Source organism: Pipistrellus kuhlii, unplaced genomic scaffold (genome assembly GCF_014108245.1).
Source record: "Pipistrellus kuhlii isolate mPipKuh1 unplaced genomic scaffold, mPipKuh1.p scaffold_m20_p_100, whole genome shotgun sequence".
Taxonomy (NCBI): domain Eukaryota; kingdom Metazoa; phylum Chordata; class Mammalia; order Chiroptera; family Vespertilionidae; genus Pipistrellus; species Pipistrellus kuhlii.
The window spans coordinates 323,352-339,452 of record NW_023425406.1 but is presented as its reverse complement, the minus strand read 5'-3'; the positions used below and the strand labels follow the sequence as shown (position 1 = coordinate 339,452).

General features: G+C 53.7%; 1 protein-coding gene across 2 annotated transcripts; it reads left to right on the top strand.

Annotated features, from left to right (window-relative positions):
• Positions 1-2,387: 2,387 nt before the first annotated feature.
• Positions 2,388-6,973, top strand: PNCK (pregnancy up-regulated nonubiquitous CaM kinase). Of its 2 annotated transcripts, none has more exons than XM_036430005.2 (12): positions 2,388-2,438; positions 3,173-3,242; positions 3,468-3,599; positions 4,512-4,586; positions 4,670-4,808; positions 4,957-5,080; positions 5,249-5,324; positions 5,425-5,537; positions 5,641-5,719; positions 5,821-5,908; positions 6,052-6,196; positions 6,611-6,973. In XM_036430005.2, exons 2-11 carry the CDS (start codon positions 3,175-3,177, stop codon positions 6,187-6,189), a joined length of 1,032 nt encoding a protein of 343 aa, XP_036285898.1. In that variant the 5' UTR covers positions 2,388-2,438; positions 3,173-3,174; the 3' UTR covers positions 6,190-6,196; positions 6,611-6,973. The 2 variants fall into 2 exon arrangements, with proteins under 2 accessions (XP_036285898.1, XP_036285897.1); XM_036430004.2 differs by lacking the exon at positions 2,388-2,438 and adding an exon at positions 2,503-2,679.
• The last annotated feature ends 9,128 nt before the right edge of the window (positions 6,974-16,101 follow it).

Genomic DNA, 16,101 nt, shown 5'->3' with positions numbered 1-16,101 from the left:
CTCTGGGTTCACAGGTGGATGCTCAACCACTGGGCCATGCTGGCCGGGCTGATCATGTTTCTTCTGCATAACCATCAAACAAACAAGCAAGATGGGCTTGTCTGTGCAAACAGGACTCACTGCCAGTGTGGATGGGGCTCGCTGTCAGTGCCATTCCTCTTTACTCTTCTCAGGTGTAAGCTGAGGAAACCCCGTTCGCAGGATGAGCAGTTGGGATGAGGCCCATGTTGCGGAGTGCTGGGGCCCCTGGGGCCTTCTAGAGTGAACTGGGAGGGGCCATTGGGAAAGGGGCGGGGACTAGAACCGGAGGGGTCCTTCTCAGACTTACAGATTTTTGGACAGAGTACATGTGGGAGTTGTGATCTGGGAAGATAATTAAAAAACAACAACAACAACAACACAGAAAAACAACCTTTGCCTGCCCGGCCGGTGTTTGAATGGCAACCTATGAACCAGGAGGTCACGGTTCAATTCCTGGTCAGAACATGTGCCTGGGTTGCAGGCTTCATCCGCAGTGTGGGGTGTGCAGGAGGCAGCCAATCAATGACTTTCTGTCATCATTGATGTTCCTATCTCTCTCTCTCTCCTTCTTCTTCTCTGAAATCAATAAAAATGCATTAAAACAAAACAAAACAAAACAAAAAAACAACACAAAGAACAAACACACCTCTGTATGCCCCATGATTCCTCTCAAAGACTTTGTGCCACGCCACGGGCTTACAAACTCCTGTGAAGACAGATTCAGCGTCTCTCCTGGACCCTGTGATGCAATACAGCCTGCAGCTCTGGCTCGTGTGGCCGCACTCCTCTGTCAAGAGTCGGGACACTCACTCCCCATCCCCGGAGAGGCCTGGATCCCCTGGGAAGTGCGCCAGAACCCATGGGACAGAGTGGGAGGAACCCACTAGTTGCTGAAGGATTGAAGTTGGTCAGCCAGCACTCATTCCCTGAGCACATCCCCGGGGTGGCTGGGAGGGTCAGCGGACACATTTTGAGGGAGTGGAAGTCCTGGTGAGGAACAAAGAAGGAGATGGAAGCTCTGAAGACAGGGCTGCGGGAGGGGGCAGGGCAGGCCTGTGTAGAGAGGTGACCTTTGAGCTGAGACCCGGTGGAGTGAGGGAGCAAACCAGCCAGCTATCCGAGTGAACGGCATTTGGGGCAGAGAGGAAGTGAGTGAAAGGCCTGGAGCAGGTGTGTGTGAGTGTGTCTGAGAGCCACGTATGGTACACACCCCACGCGCGCGCAGTGTGTTGGGGGGGCCAGTGTGGCTGGAGTGTGGCTGCTTGGGCAAAGGGGACAGTGGGTGGAGAGGGGCCAGAGCAGTGATGGGAAAAGGGGACCCATCATAGAGTCCTTAGGCCATGCCCTGGCTGGTTTGGCTCAGTGGATAGAGCATCAGTCCGGACTAACCGGTCCTGGGTTTGATTTCAGTCAAGGGCTTGTACCTCGGTTGCAGGCTGGAGCCCCAGCATTGGCTGGGGCATGTGCGGGAGGCAACCAATTAATGTGTCTCTCTCACATCAATGTTTTTCTCTCTGGTCTCTTCTCCTTCCACACTCTCTAAAAATCAGTGGAGCCCAGCTGGTGTGGCTCAGTGGGTGTGCATGGATCTATGAACCAGGAGGTCACTGTTCAATTCTCAGTCAGGGCACATGCCCAGTTTCCATTCCCCAGTAGGGGGCATGCAGGAGGCAGCCAATCAATGATTCTCTCTCATTATTGATGTTTCTTTCTCCCTCTCCCTTCCTCTCTGACATCAATACAAATATATTTTTAAAAAATCAATGAAAAAATATCCTCAGGTGAGGATTCACAGAGTGCTTGGGCCGCTGTGAGGACTCAGGCTTTGACTTGGAGTGACATGGGAAGCCCAGGGGTGACATGATCTCAATGCAGGGAGTGCTGCGGCCGCTGGGTGGGGAGGAGACCGGGGTAGGAGAGGTTAAGGCTGGGTTCAGGGGGCGGAGGGAGCCCAGGGAGGAGGCTGTGGCTGTCCAACTGAGTGCCGATGGGGCTTAGGTGAAGGGGGCGGGGGGGAGGCAGCAGTGGCAGTGGCAGGGCTGGGCTAGGGAGAGAGACTGCTTTGGCCCACTTGGCCTGAGGAGCAGAGACCCGAAGGCTCACAGTCATGCCAGCGTGCGCAGGTGGAGAGACTTCTGGATAGAGGACGTTGGCCGTGCAAAGGCCCTGGGGCCGGCCCAGCCAGGCCGCCAGGGGGCCGGAGCCGGTGGGAACAGGCATGAATGACCCGGGAGGGAGGTGGCAGCCGGCGGCGGTAGATTGCCTTACAAGGTGCCCTGCAGCGCCGCCACGGCATGCTCGGCCGCCAGCATTGGGCGGGAGCGGGAGCGTGCGGCGGGGGCGGGGCCGGCGGGCGGGCGGGCGGGGGGCTCTGCGCCGCGGCCACTGCGGGAGGAGACGCTGCGGCTCCGATCCAGGTCGGTACCGGGCGCTCCCAGGCGGGGGCGTGCGGGGTCCCGCGCCGCAGTCCTCGCCCGCCGCCCCCGCGTGCCCCCGCGCACACCTGTCATAGCCAGCGCGCCCCCGGCCCGAACGCGCGCTGCCCACGCAGCTCCGGACGCGGGAGGCCCAGGCTGCGGAGTCCCTCCCGCCCTGCGGCGCCGGGCAGCCGCGTGGGTGGCCGGAGCGGTGGCAGGCGGCTGTGCGTTGGGGTCGCAGGTGCATCTCGGGCGGGCTGCTGGCCTGGGTGGCGTGTGGCTGTGGGCGCTGAGCGATGGGTGGCAAGTCCGGGCCTGGGGGCGAGGGAGGGCTGTTTGGGTGCTGCGGATGGGGGTGGGCTCGGAGGGGCGGGGGTGGGGGTGCATGGAGCCTTCTGGAAGGCGGCTCATTGCGGCTGGCTCGGTTGTGTGGCGGCAGAGAGCGGGTGTCTGGGCGCCATCGCCATCGCCATCGGGGTGGGGGGCGTTGGGGATCGCAGCGGCATATGGGGGGGGGGAGAGGGAGGACGGGGTGTATGCGGTGGTCTCGCTGGGAAGCATCCATTTGGGCGGTGGGGGAAGGGCGGGATGTAGGGGGCTGGGGGAGGGTGTAGGGACCTGACGGGACATGTGTTCTTGAATGGGGCTGTCGCTGAGGGTGGTTGAAGCACTCTGCTGGGCTTGGGGTGGGGGGCCTCCCTCCAATTCTCCCTTGCCCCCCCTCCCCCGCCCAGACATGTTGCTGCTCAAGAAACAGACGGAGGACATCAGCAGCGTCTATGAGATCCGCGAGAAGCTGGGCTCGTGAGTGTGGCTGCCAATGTGTTGTGTGTGCATGAGTGTCAGTGCGTGTGCGTCAGAGACTGTGTGGGCGTGTGTGCGTGGGATGAATGGCCTGGGATGGAGAGGGCCTCCTCGTCTGCATCAGCTTGGGGGGGCTTCCCCCCCTCTCCCCCCTCTCCTCCCCTCCTCTGCCTCTGCCTCTCCATCTCGCCCTCTCCCTCCCTGCCTCCGCTGTCTCCGCGGCAGGGGTGCCTTCTCCGAGGTGGTGCTGGCCCAGGAGCGGGGCTCTTCGCACCTTGTGGCTCTGAAATGCATCTCCAAGAAGGCCCTTCGAGGCAAGGAGGCCCTGGTGGAGAATGAGATCGCGGTGCTCCGTAGGTGCGTGTCTGGCCCTGGCTGCCTTGCTGAAAGCCTGGGGGGCAGTGCCCTGGGGTGGAGGGCGCTGCCTCCTCTGTGCCCCTTGCAGGATTGGGCAGGGGCGGCTGTGGTAGGGAAGGGGGCAAAGGTGGAAGGAAGCACCCCTAGGCCCCGAGGCTAGAGGAGGCTGCAGTGGCTTACAAGGTTTTTATTTTTTATTTTAATAATAATAATAATATATATATATATTTTTATTGATTTCAGGGAGGAAAGGAGAGGGAGGGAGGGAGGGAGAGGGAGAGAGAGAGAGAGAGAGAGAAGCATCAATGATAAGAGAAACATCAGTCATTGATCGGCTGCCTCCTGCACGCCCCACAGGGATGGAGCCCACAACCTGGCCATGTGCCCTGACCAGGAATCGAACCGAGACCTCTTGGTTCATAGGTGAACGCTCAATCACTGAGCCACGCTGGCTGGGCCAAGAGCTTTTTAAAAAAATATATATTTTTATTGACTTCAAAGAGGAAGGGAGAGGGAGAGAGATAGAAATATCAATGATGAGAGAGAGTCATTGATTGGCTGCCTCCTGTACGCCCCCTACTGAGGCTTGAGCACAAAACCGGGGCATGTGTTTTGACTGGAATCGAACATGGGACCCTTCAGGTCACAGGCCGATGCTCTACCCACTGCACCAAACCAGCTAGGGCAGGGTTGTTGTTTATTGATTTCAGAGAGAGGGAGAGAGATATAGAAACATTGATGAGAGAATCATTGATCAGCTGCTGCCTCCTGCCCGTTTCACACGGGATGGAGCTCATAACGCGGGCATGTGCCCTGACTGGGAATCGAACCGTGACCTCCTGGTTCATAGGTTGATGCTCAACCACTGAGCCACACTGGCTGGGCTGCAAGGGCTTTTTCTTGCTGTTGCAGGGTCAGCCACCCCAACATCGTGGCTCTGGAGGACGTCCACGAGAGCCCCTCCCACCTCTACCTGGCCATGGAGCTGTGAGGAGGGCAGGGCGGGCTGGGGGCTGGGTGGGGAGCGGGGGCTGAGGGGCCTGGCTCCAACCAGCACCGGCTCCTCCCAGGGTGACTGGGGGCGAGCTGTTCGACCGCATCATGGAGCGTGGCTCCTACACGGAGAAGGATGCCAGCCACCTGGTGGGCCAGGTCCTGGGCGCTGTCTCCTACCTGCACAGCTTGGGCATCGTGCACCGCGACCTCAAGGTGCCTGCCCTCTCACCCCCTTGCCCGGGCCTTACCCAGCCTCCTGTGCGCCAAGGGTCTTGGGAGGGGGGGCTTGAGGGGGCCCAGCCCCTGGTCGCAGCCCCCAGGACCACGCCAGGGCTGACCTCTGACCTTCCGTGTGTCCTAGCCTGAAAACCTCCTCTATGCCACGCCGTTCGAGGACTCCAAGATCATGGTCTCTGACTTCGGCCTGTCCAAGATTCAGGCTGGCAACATGCTGGGCACGGCCTGTGGGACCCCAGGATATGTGGGTATGCGAGGGGGGGCTCCCTGAGGAGGCTGGGGGATCCTGTGGGAGCTGTGGTGCCCGGGGCAGGGCAGGTGGCTGGCCGTCCTTGGGGCGACTAGGCGGAGCCAGGCGGCGCTGAAGGCTGGCGTGTGCGTGCGCGGGTGCGCGTCTGTCTGTCTCTGGCCCCCAGCCCCGGAGCTCTTGGAGCAGAAACCCTACGGGAAGGCCGTAGATGTGTGGGCCCTGGGTGTCATCTCCTACATCCTGTGAGTGACCGCTGGGAAGGCTCTTCTTCTGCCCGCCCGCCCGCCCCCCTGCTGGGTTGGGGAGGGTTGGGCAGCTGGGTGATTCCTCTGTGGGTGCCAGGCTGTGTGGCTACCCTCCCTTCTACGACGAGAGCGACCCCGAGCTCTTCAGCCAGATCCTGAGGGCCAGCTACGAGTTTGACTCGCCCTTTTGGGATGACATCTCTGAATCAGGTGAGCTGGAGGCTGGCCCCGAGCTCAGAGAGAGAAGGGGGCGCGGGGAGGGGAATTGGGGGGGGGGGGAGGGGACTGGGCTGACCTGGCCTCCCTGCTCCAGCCAAAGACTTCATCCGGCACCTTCTGGAGCGAGACCCGCAGAAGAGGTTCACGTGCCAGCAGGCCTTGCAGCATCTTTGGTGAGTAGGACCCCTGCCAAGCTGACCCAGGGCTGGAGGGAGGGACTACACCCTCAGAACCCCCTACCCCTACCCCCCACTGACCCCTGGCCTCCCGCTAGGATCTCTGGAGATGCTGCCTTTGACAAAGACATTCTGGGCTCGGTCAGCGAGCAGATCCAGAAGAATTTTGCCCGGAACCACTGGAAGGTCAGTATGGGTCGGGCCGTGGACCTTTTTGGCTCCAGGCTGCCTATCCCTCAGCCTCAGAGGGAGGCCGCCAGTAGCCCTTTGATCCTTGAAATCTCAGGGGTCAGGGCCGGTCATAGCCTGGTACCCCTCTCTCCCTGCAGCGAGCATTCAATGCCACCTCTTTCCTGCGCCACATCCGGAAGCTGGGGCAGAGCCCGGAGGGGGAGGAGGGCTCAGAGCGGAGGATGGCCCGCCACAGCCACCCCGGCCTCGGGGCCGGCCAGCCCTCCAACTGGTGATGCCCAGGTAGGTGGGGGTGGGCCCTGCACCCCCTAAGAGGAGGTGGTTCCTGGGTGAGCTTAGAGGGTGTGGCGCTGGGTGAGCATAGAGGGTGTGGCACCCCGTGTGGCCAGGAGCTAAGCGGGGTGGACCCCAGAGAGCAGAGGGCTGAGGGTAGAGGGCACAGATGGAAGGGAGGGTTAGTCCAGGGTTCCGGGAGGAGCAGACGAGAGAGGGGCCAGCAAGGGCTGGGGACCCCGGGCACCATGAGGATGCGAGAGGGGCCCAGTGTCACGACCCAGTGGGCTCCATCCGCAGCTGAGAGCCTTGACTGGGAGCTGGGCACAGTGCGGGTTGGGGAGCGGGCTGGGGTGTGGGCTGGGGTGCCTCCTGACTGTTCCTTTCCTTGTTTGCTTCTCTCTCTCCCTCCATCCCTGGCAGATGCTGAGGCTGAGTGCACTGACCCCCCGATTCTCTTCCCATGGATCCTCTCAGTCCTCTCCCCCATCCCCGCCCCCTGGGGCTGGCCTCTGGTTGGAGAGTTTGAGATGTGCGTAGCACGTGGTACTCGGGTGGGAGGGGGGCACCCCTCAGGCTCTGCCCTTGCCGAGGGGCTGGCGGGGCATGTCCGCAGGGGCTCCCCTCCCCTGTTGCTGCCACAACCCCTCTAGACGCTGACGAGGCTCCAGGGGCTCCTTCCTGCACGCTGTTCTGCGCTTCGCTGACTGTGGGTGGTCCCGCTTGTGTCGTGGCCTCCGGCTCCCCTCCGGTTTCCCCCAAATCAATAAAGACAGACAGAGCAAAGGGCCTGGGGCCGGTGATGAATTGCAGGGAAGGGGAAGGGGAAGGGGCAGGGATGGGGGAAGAGGGAGGAGATGGGCATCACCTGTGGGAAAGACTGCCCACTGCCACCCACACGTCTGCTCCCGTGGATCATGGCACACAAACTCCAGGTGGTCTGAGAACTTTCTGTCCCCGCCCTTCCCCCAAAGCGGGAATAGCAGCTCTGCCACCCTGGAGGTGGGCCTGCGTATAGCTCTGGTTGCCAGCAGAGGGGGCTGGTGGGAGGCCCCATGGGAACCCAAGTCTCCAGGACCCCAGGGGTGGGCTGCAAGTGCCCCTGTTGTCAGGGCCAGGCCCGGAAGGCTCACAGGCGAGTGAAGGCCTGTAGCCTGGGATGGGAGCGGGGTGGGGGGGCGCCCAGAGTCTCAGCCTGCCGCCTCCAACATCTCCCCATATTCTGTCCCCCCAGTATTTCCAGCACACACTTTCCTATGGGGAAGGCTGGTGTCAGAGGGTGCAGGGGAGCCTCTTGGCCAGGAGAGGGCGCCACCGGGCCGCAATCGCCGTGCTGTGCTGAGCTGAGCTTTGGAACCCGTGGGCTCCAGGCCTGGGGGAACCCAGGCTGGGCTGGTTATGGCTCCTGGTGTGAAGAGCGGTGGCCGGTCTTCTGGTCTGCATGGCCCCTGCCCCTTGCGCCCCAATTCTGGAGGGGCCCAAGCTTCTCCTGGACCCACTAGGCCCTGCTTCTGTGCCCACCAGGGGATGACCCCCTAGGCCCACACTTCAGTCCCAGCCGGAGCAGAGATAGCACCCTCAGAGTTTGGGGCCAGCTGGCCACTCCTTCCTCCCCATTGGGACTCCTGCCACCCCCACCGCGGAGCGAGACCTTCTGTGGGCCTTTAGGACTTGAAGGGGAGCAATAACACCCAAAGCAGGGCTGGCCTGGGTCTTAGGGACGGGGGCTGGAGCAGGATTTGGGGTTGGAAAGGGGGCCTGGCTTCCCCTGAGGAGAGCGGCTGGGGGTGATTCCCAGGCCCACAAGCCCTCCTGTGGCCTTCTGCTCCCATAGTCCTCCTGCCACCTTCCTCCTCCACATTGCCCACGTACCGCCCCCCCCCCCCAGGTCCCTGAGCTGAGCAAGCCTAGAGGGGGTGGGCAGCTTTCTCCTCTGTCCCCATGGCCAGTTCTGGGCCACCCTTCACTCCAGGCTCTGGGGTCATACAAGCTAGGGGACCTCAGGCAGCCAGCGCCACAGCCAGGTCTCAACAACTTGGCCTGCTCACCTCTGACGGAGCTGTTCTGCCTCTCCTTAGCTCTCCATCCGGGGCCCTGGCATCTGTCCCGCCACCTCAGACATCACCAGCGTCCCTTCGCTGGCTCCCCTTCTTTCCAGTTCACACGAGACCCTGCGACACCGGCTCATTCTCCTTTTGTCTGTCAAATACTGTCAGGGCATCTACGCCTGTGCCCGCCGGTCATGGAGCCCCCGTGGAGGGGTGGGCTTGCTTGGATGGTAGGGATGATGTGCGTGGGAAAGCCGCATGCTGGCTGCTCAGGAGCAGGTCCGAGCCAGCCTTCGAGAAGGAATCGCAATCCTTCAGAGAGAACCAGCTCCTCAGCCCAGGCCGGCTGCCAGGTCACTGCTGCGGAATTGGGCCCCAGCTTTGGCTGCCCTGACAGGCTGCAGTTTGGCCTGTGGCCAGAAGGCGGCACCATGGTCACATCCATCACCCACTCCCGTTCCTTAGGTGTGTGGGGCAGCTGCTCAATACCGGCCCTCTCCTCTACCCCCACCCCCCAAGATCTGCCCCAGAAAGCCCTCACTTGGGGCAGAGGTTCTGCCTCCCCCATCGCGGTGCTGGAAGAGAGTGGGACCCTTCCTTCATTCCTCTGAGTCCTTCCCACTTTGGGGGCAGGGGCGCTAGTTTGTGAGAGGGAAGCTTTGGGTCAGCAAGGCTGTGGGATGAGGCCTGGGTGAGAGAAAGGACTGGTTCCGCCAAAGGCAAGAGATAAGGGTTGGGATAAAGAGGGTGCTGGGGGCCCTAACCTGTTTGGCTCAGTGGATAGAGCGTCAGCCTGCAGACTGAAGGGTCCCAGGTTCGATTCCTGTTAAGGGCATGTCCCTTGGTTGTGGGCACATTCCCGGTGGGGGATGAGCAGGAGGCAGCTGATCAATGTTTCTAACTCTCTACCCCTCTCCGTAAAAAGTCAATAAAAATATATTTTTAAAAAATTAAAAAGAGAGGGTGCTGGGGCCCTGGCCAGTGTTGCTCAGTGGTTGAGCGTCGACCTATGAACCTGGAGGCTATGCTTTGATCCCCGGTCAGGGCACATGCCTAGGTTTTGGGCTTGATCCCCAGTGGGGGCCTTGCAGGAGGCAGCCGATCAATGATTAGCTCATCATTGATGTTTCTCTCCCTCTCCCTCTCCCTTTTTCTCTGAAATAAAAATATTTAAAAAAGAGGGATCTGGGGGGGGGGGGGGATGTGTGTCCTGTGAGATCATTCACACTCAGGAAGCAGCAGGTGCTCAGGCATGAGGCTGGCTACTGGGGGAGATCAGAACCTGGCAGTTTCCATCTCTGTGTACCCCGTGGGGGGAGCGGAGGGGGTTGTAGCAGGGAGTGCCCTTATGGCGGAAAACTCGGTGCTGTGGTTCAGAAGCAGGGCCCGGCAGGCTGGCCTTCTTGGGCACTGGGGACCAGACCAGAATTGAGGGGGGAGCCTTGTGGGTGTCCTGAGAGGAAGCTGTCCCCCTCATTCCGGACCACACAGGATTGGCCACACTGCTTTGTAGCAAACCTGCGGGTGGTAGGTGTTCTGGGGAGGCTCAGCCTGGGGGGCCACACTGGGGGGGCAAATGAAGGAGAGGCGTCTGGGGTGGCCCATGGGTTTCTGGGTGGATTGTGGAACCATTCACAAGAGGGGTTCACCTGGGGTGGCTTTGGGGAGAGACAATGGGACTGGTTTTGGACATGGCGAGTTGGAGGTGTCTGAAGTGGAAGTAAAGCGCCCTAGCCGGTTTGGTTCAGTGGATAGAGCATCGGCCCACGGACTGAAGTGTCCGGGGTTAGATTCAGGTCAAGGGCACGTACCTCGGTTGCAGGCTCCATCCCTGGGCCCGGGTCAGGGCACTTGCGGGAGGCAACCAATCAATGTGTATCTCTCACATCAATGTTTCTCTCTCTGTGTCTTTCTCCATCCCTTCCACTCTTTCTAAAAGCCAATGGGAGCTGAAACAGGTTTGGCTCAGTGGATAGAGCATCGGACTGGGGACTAAAGGGTCCCAGGTTTGACTCCAGTTAAGGGCATGTACCTTGGCTGCGGGCACATCCCCAGTGGGGGGTGTGCAGGAGGCAGCTGGTCGATGTTTCTCTCTCATCGATGTTTCTAGCTCTCTCTCCCTTCCTCTCTGTAAAAAACCAATAAAATATATTTTAAAAAATCTTTATTGTTGAAAGTTATCGCCCTAACTGGTTTGCTCAGTGGATAGAGCATCGGCCTGCGGACTCAAGGGTCCCAGGTTTGATTCCGGTCAAGGGCATATACCTTGGTTGCGGGCACATCCCCAGTAGGAGGTGTGCAGGAGGCAGCTGATCAATGTTTCTCCCTCATCGATGTTTCTAATTCTCTATCCCTCCTCTCCCTTCCTCTCTGCAAAAAATCAATAAAAGTATATTTAAAAAAAACCCAACAAAATATTTAAAAATATAAAAATTCAATTTGAAATGGAACCTGGGAGGTCTTTCTGTAGTGGTGGAGGTGGGGCACAGTATCTGAGCCCTAGAAAGATCCCTCTGGGGCTCAGTGTGAGGGATGGCCGGGACAGGGTGAGTGGTGGGTATACATGTGTGTGGGTCATGTGGGGAGCAAGGCAGGAGATGCAGAGAGCCTGTGCCCCGGCTGCTGAAGTGGGATGGGAAAGCCGGAGATGGGTCATGGTGGTGTGAAGGGGGGGGGTGTAAGGGAGTTGAGGATGTCCCCCTCCCACCGCCCCAGAACTCAGGAAGAAACAGGCCTATTCAGGACCCCACGAAGGGGCCACACCAGGCCTCCTGTCTCCACGCTAAGCCGAGTTCCTTCTTGCCAGGCACGTTCTCTGCCCACCCCCAGCTCTGTCCAGGCCCCGCTGTCTCTGCTCCTGTCTTCTCAGCTGGAATGTTTGGGGAATAAACAGCCAGGTTTCCTGATGGAGGCCTGTTGTGAGCCTTCGCTGGAGATCAGCCTGCATGTGAGCTTTCTCCAGGGGGCGCCAGGGAGCCGCGGAGCCCACAGGCAGCGCAGGGACGGGAGCCGACTGCTGCTTTGGGAGAGTTTTTCAGTATTTCCCAACCCTATCTGTCCCCGCTTAAAAAAATATTTTTATTGATTTCAGAGAGGAAGGGAGAGGGAGAGAGAGGGAGAAACATCAATGATCAGAGAGAATCATGGAGCGGTTGCCTCACGCATGTCCCACACTGAGGATGGAGCCCGCAACCCGGGCATGTACTCTGACTGGGAATCGAACCGTGACCTCCTGGTTCATAGGTAGACGCTCAACCACTGAGCCACACCCTCCAGACCCTATCTATTCCCTTTTGATAAATATAAAAGCCTTGTCGCCAGGTCCCCTCCCAGTTTCTCCTTGTAGTTCTCTCAACGATTACTTTATGTATTTTCAAGTGCAGAGGAACTTAGAATTGAGATATATGAGTAAAATGTAGTGATAACCCTGGCAGGTGTGGCTCAATGGTTAGAGTGTCGGCCCATGCGCTAAAGGATCGAGGGGTGTGATTCCCAGTCAAGAGCAGGTACCTGGGTTCGATCCCCATTCTCTGGTCAGGACAGCGTGCATGGGGGACACAACCAGTGGCTGTGTGCCTCTCACATCAGTGTTTCTCTCTCTCTTCCTCCCTCCCTCCCTTCTTTCCATTATCTCTGAAAAAGCAATGGAAAAAATATCCTCAGGTGTGGATTAATAACAACAAAACAAATGTAGTGACATGCATTAGTACTGGTAATGCTTTTTTTGCGTTATTGTCTATTTTGATAGTACCATGGCAACCATAATTTTCTTTTGGTGGATATTTGCCCCGTATGTCTTGTTCAATCCTTTTCCTTTTAAGCTTAAAATTTGTTTTTTATTGAGATATAATTTACATGCCATAAAACTCACCCTTTAAAAAGTATAATTTAACCAAGCTGGAGTGGCTCAGGGGTTGAGCATTGACCTATGAACCAGGAGGTCACGGTTCAATTCTCAGTCAGGGCACACGCCCAGGTTGCAGGCTCGATCCCCAGTGTGAGGCGTGCAGGAGGCAGCCAATCAATGATTCTCTCTGATCACTGATGTTTCTCTCTCTCACCCTCTCCCTTCCTCTCTGAAATCAATAAAAATATGTTTTACTAAGTATAATTGAATGTTGTTGTTTTTTTTTAGTATATTTACAAAGTTATTCAATCAACACCACAATCTAGTTACAGAATGCTTTCATCACCCCAAAAGAAACCCCTGTACCATTTAGTGGTCACTCCACATTCTCTCAAACCATCCCAGCCTCTGGCCATCACTAATCTACTGTCTCTGTTTTGATATTGCACATAAATGGAATCATACGATATGTGGTCCTTTGGGTCTGGTCTCGTATGCTTTGCATAATGTTTTCATCCACATTGTAGCATGTGTCAATACTTCATTTGTTTGTATAGCTGAATAATGTCCCATTGTATGAATAGGCCACGTTTTGTTTGCCTATGCATCCATTGATGGACATTTCGGTTGTGTCCATCTTTCGGCTATTGTGAATTATGCTGCTATGGTCATTTTTATTCAAGTTTTTGTGTGGACATGTTCCCCCTCCCCCCCCCCAAGTTGTGTTATTTGGTACAATTCACCAATGAAGACTTCTGGGCTTGGGTTTTCTTTGTGGGAAGATTTTCAATTCCTAATTCAATTTATTTGCTTATTATAAGTCTATTCAAATTGTCTACTTTAAAGTCCATTTTGGTCATTTGTGTCTTTCTAGGAATTTGTCCATTTCATCTGAACTGGCTAATTTGTTGGCATAAAATTGTTCAAAACTTTGCCTTATGACCCTTTAAATTTCTATAGGTCAGTAGTAATGTGCCTCTTTTCATTCTCAATCTCGATCATATTTTTTTCTTGATCAGGCTGGGTAAATTGAAGAACCAACTTTTTTATTTTTATTTTATTCATTTCTGTGCTAATCTGACCTCTGCTGGCTTTGGATTTCGTTTGCTTTTCTTTTTTTAATTTATTAAGGTGGATCACTAGGCTATTGATTTGAGATCTTTTTTCCCCCCTAGTATAGACATTTAAAGCTATAAATTTCCTTCAGTACTGCTTTAGCCATCGTTTCTCGGCCCTTTGGCTAAGATCAAGTGTAAGTACTGCTTTAACTACATCCCACAATTTCAATATATTGTGTTTTCATTTCATTCTGTTCAAAGTATCTTCTAATTTCCCTTGTAAATTTTTTCTTTGACCTGTGGATTATTTAGGAGTTTGATGTTCAATTTCCCAGATTTCTTTTTAAAAAATTTTTTTGAATTTAATCCTTTTAGATGTATTGAGACTTGTTTTATGACCTAGATTAGTTCTATCCTGGAGAATGTGCCATGTGTATTTGAAAAGAGTATTTTGCATCTGTTGAGTGAAGTGTTTTATAGATTCCAGTCACACCAAATTTGTTGTTAGTGTTGCTCAAGTTTTCTATATCCTTGCTGCTTTTCTTTCTAGTTTTAATAATTATTGAAAGTGGGGTATTGAAATTTCCAACTCTCATAGTTGGATGGTCTCTTTCTCTGTTACATTCTGCTTGTTTTTGTTTTATTTTTGGACTGTGTTGTCAGATATGTATATGTTTATAATTGTAATATCTTTCTAATGAGTTGACCCTTTCATCATGATGAAATGTTTCTTTTTTCTCTAATAATAGCCTTTGTCTTAGAGTCTGTTTTATCTGATATTAATATAGTCACTCCAGCTCTCTTATGGTTACTGTTTGCATGATCTTTTTCTGTCCTTTTACTTTCAATCTATTTGTGTCTTTGAATCTGAGATTAGTATCTTGTAAGACAATATATAGTTAGTTGAATCTTTCTTTTTAAAAAAAATATTTTTTATTGATTTTTTTTTAGAGGAATAGGAAGGGGGAGAGAGAAAGAGGAGAGAGAGAGAGAGAGAGAGAGAGAGAGAGAGAGAGAGAGAGAGCGCGCAAAGGAAACACACAGAGAGAAACATCAATATGACACATCAATCGGTTGTCTACTGTACATGCCCTTGACCGGGAATTGAACCCACACCCTTTGGGCCTCAGGCCTACGCTCTAACCACCAAGCTAAACCGGCCAGGGCCTCTGTTGACTTTTAACTATATGTATTTAATTGTAGTTGGATTATAGTATGCATCTTAATCACAACCTACTTCGTATTAATATTGACTTAGTTTTGATAAAAGGTAGAGACTGCTCCAAGACAGCTTTATTCCTTCTCCCCTCTTTTGCGCCATTAATGTCATGTTTATTATATCTACTATATCGGTTACAAACCCCAAAATACAGCGTTATAATTAATGCTTTATACAACCTTGTGTCTTTTAAAGAAGTTAAGGAAAGAAATGAAGAAAGCACATTAGGAGAGGTTTTTATTTTAACTATTTTTGATGCTCTTCATTTCCTTATGAATTCAAGTTACTAACTGTTGTCAGTCTGAAATACTTTTTGTGAAGTATACGAGTGCCCTAGCTGATTGCTCAATGGTTAGAACATTGGCCTGGAGGGTCTTGAGTTTCATGCTGGTCAAGGGCACATATCTCAGTTGACCTTGGTTGCTGCAGGCACGTACCTTGATTGCTGCAAGCACGTACCTCTCCCTTCCACTCTCTCTAATAATCAGTGGGAAAAATATCCTTGGGTGAGGATTAACAAGAACAACAACAGCAACAACAAATATATATATATATACTAGCAATGAATTCTCTTAGACATTGTTTATCTGGAAATGTCTTTTTTTTAACATTCAGTTTTTAAAGGATAGTTTTAGATGTAGAATTCATGTCTACAACTAGCTCTTTGGTGTTTGCCTTACTTGGGATTCGCTGAGGCTCAATCTTTTTTCTCAGATTGGACAATCTATTTTCAAGGTATTTCTTCAAATATTTCTTCTACCCCCTCTTCTCTATTCTCCACTTCAAAAGCGCCCATTACACATTTTTTTCGCTTGCCTGCTGTTGTACCACAGGTCTCTGAGCTCTATGAAACATGGGAAATATGACAGCAATGAACTTCCTGGATCTGATGAATGTTTCTCATAAAATGCTGGATGTTTCTGCCTCCGAGAAGTCACTTCCACAGACAGTGCTCCTGGGTGTGGGTATTGCACAACACGTCAAATTGAGTTAGCCCCCTAGGCGGAGAAGCTGCTGGTCTCCATTGGTTGCCTTACCCAGGATCTCCATGCCAACCAAGCTGAAAGGGATGCGAGTAGCCGTAGGCCAGAATGACACACATTCCCAAAGTTCAGCGTCTTGGTTTATGAAACACTTTTGGTTGTTTTCCAGCTCAGAAAGGTTGTTTTTGTCAATGCTCACTTGGCCATAGCTGAGTATCCTGGCCTTCTATCTGCCTTTCTGGTCCTATCTTATAGATGGATCTCTTATGACCAGACTATAGCTGGATTTTCAACAATCCTGTCTAACTGGAGAATGTAGTCTATTTTGCTCGGTGATAGGTGAAATAATTTTAAAAAATCTTATGTTATATTTTCTACTTATTCCAATGTTTCTGTTTCTTCATTTTCCTCTTTAGACTACTTTTCAATTGAGATTCCCCCCCCCCCCCCCATTATTTGATATTTTTTCTCTAGTAGTTTGGAAGTAATACACAAAATTCTTTTAGGAGTTATTCTAGGAAGTTCCACATGCATATTTATCTCAACAGAGTTTAAAGTTACTCAATATTGATATGGACACCAGGGGATAAACAGGACCCAGGATTATCTTCCCACCGTACACAACTAGAAAGCTTGCCAAAATATGTGAATCACTGTTTTTCTGTTTCTTCTTTGAAAATTTATCTTTATTGTTGAAAGTCTTACAGTTGCCCTTCCTTTTCCCCCCATTGACCCCTTCCTCCCCATTCCTGTCCCATG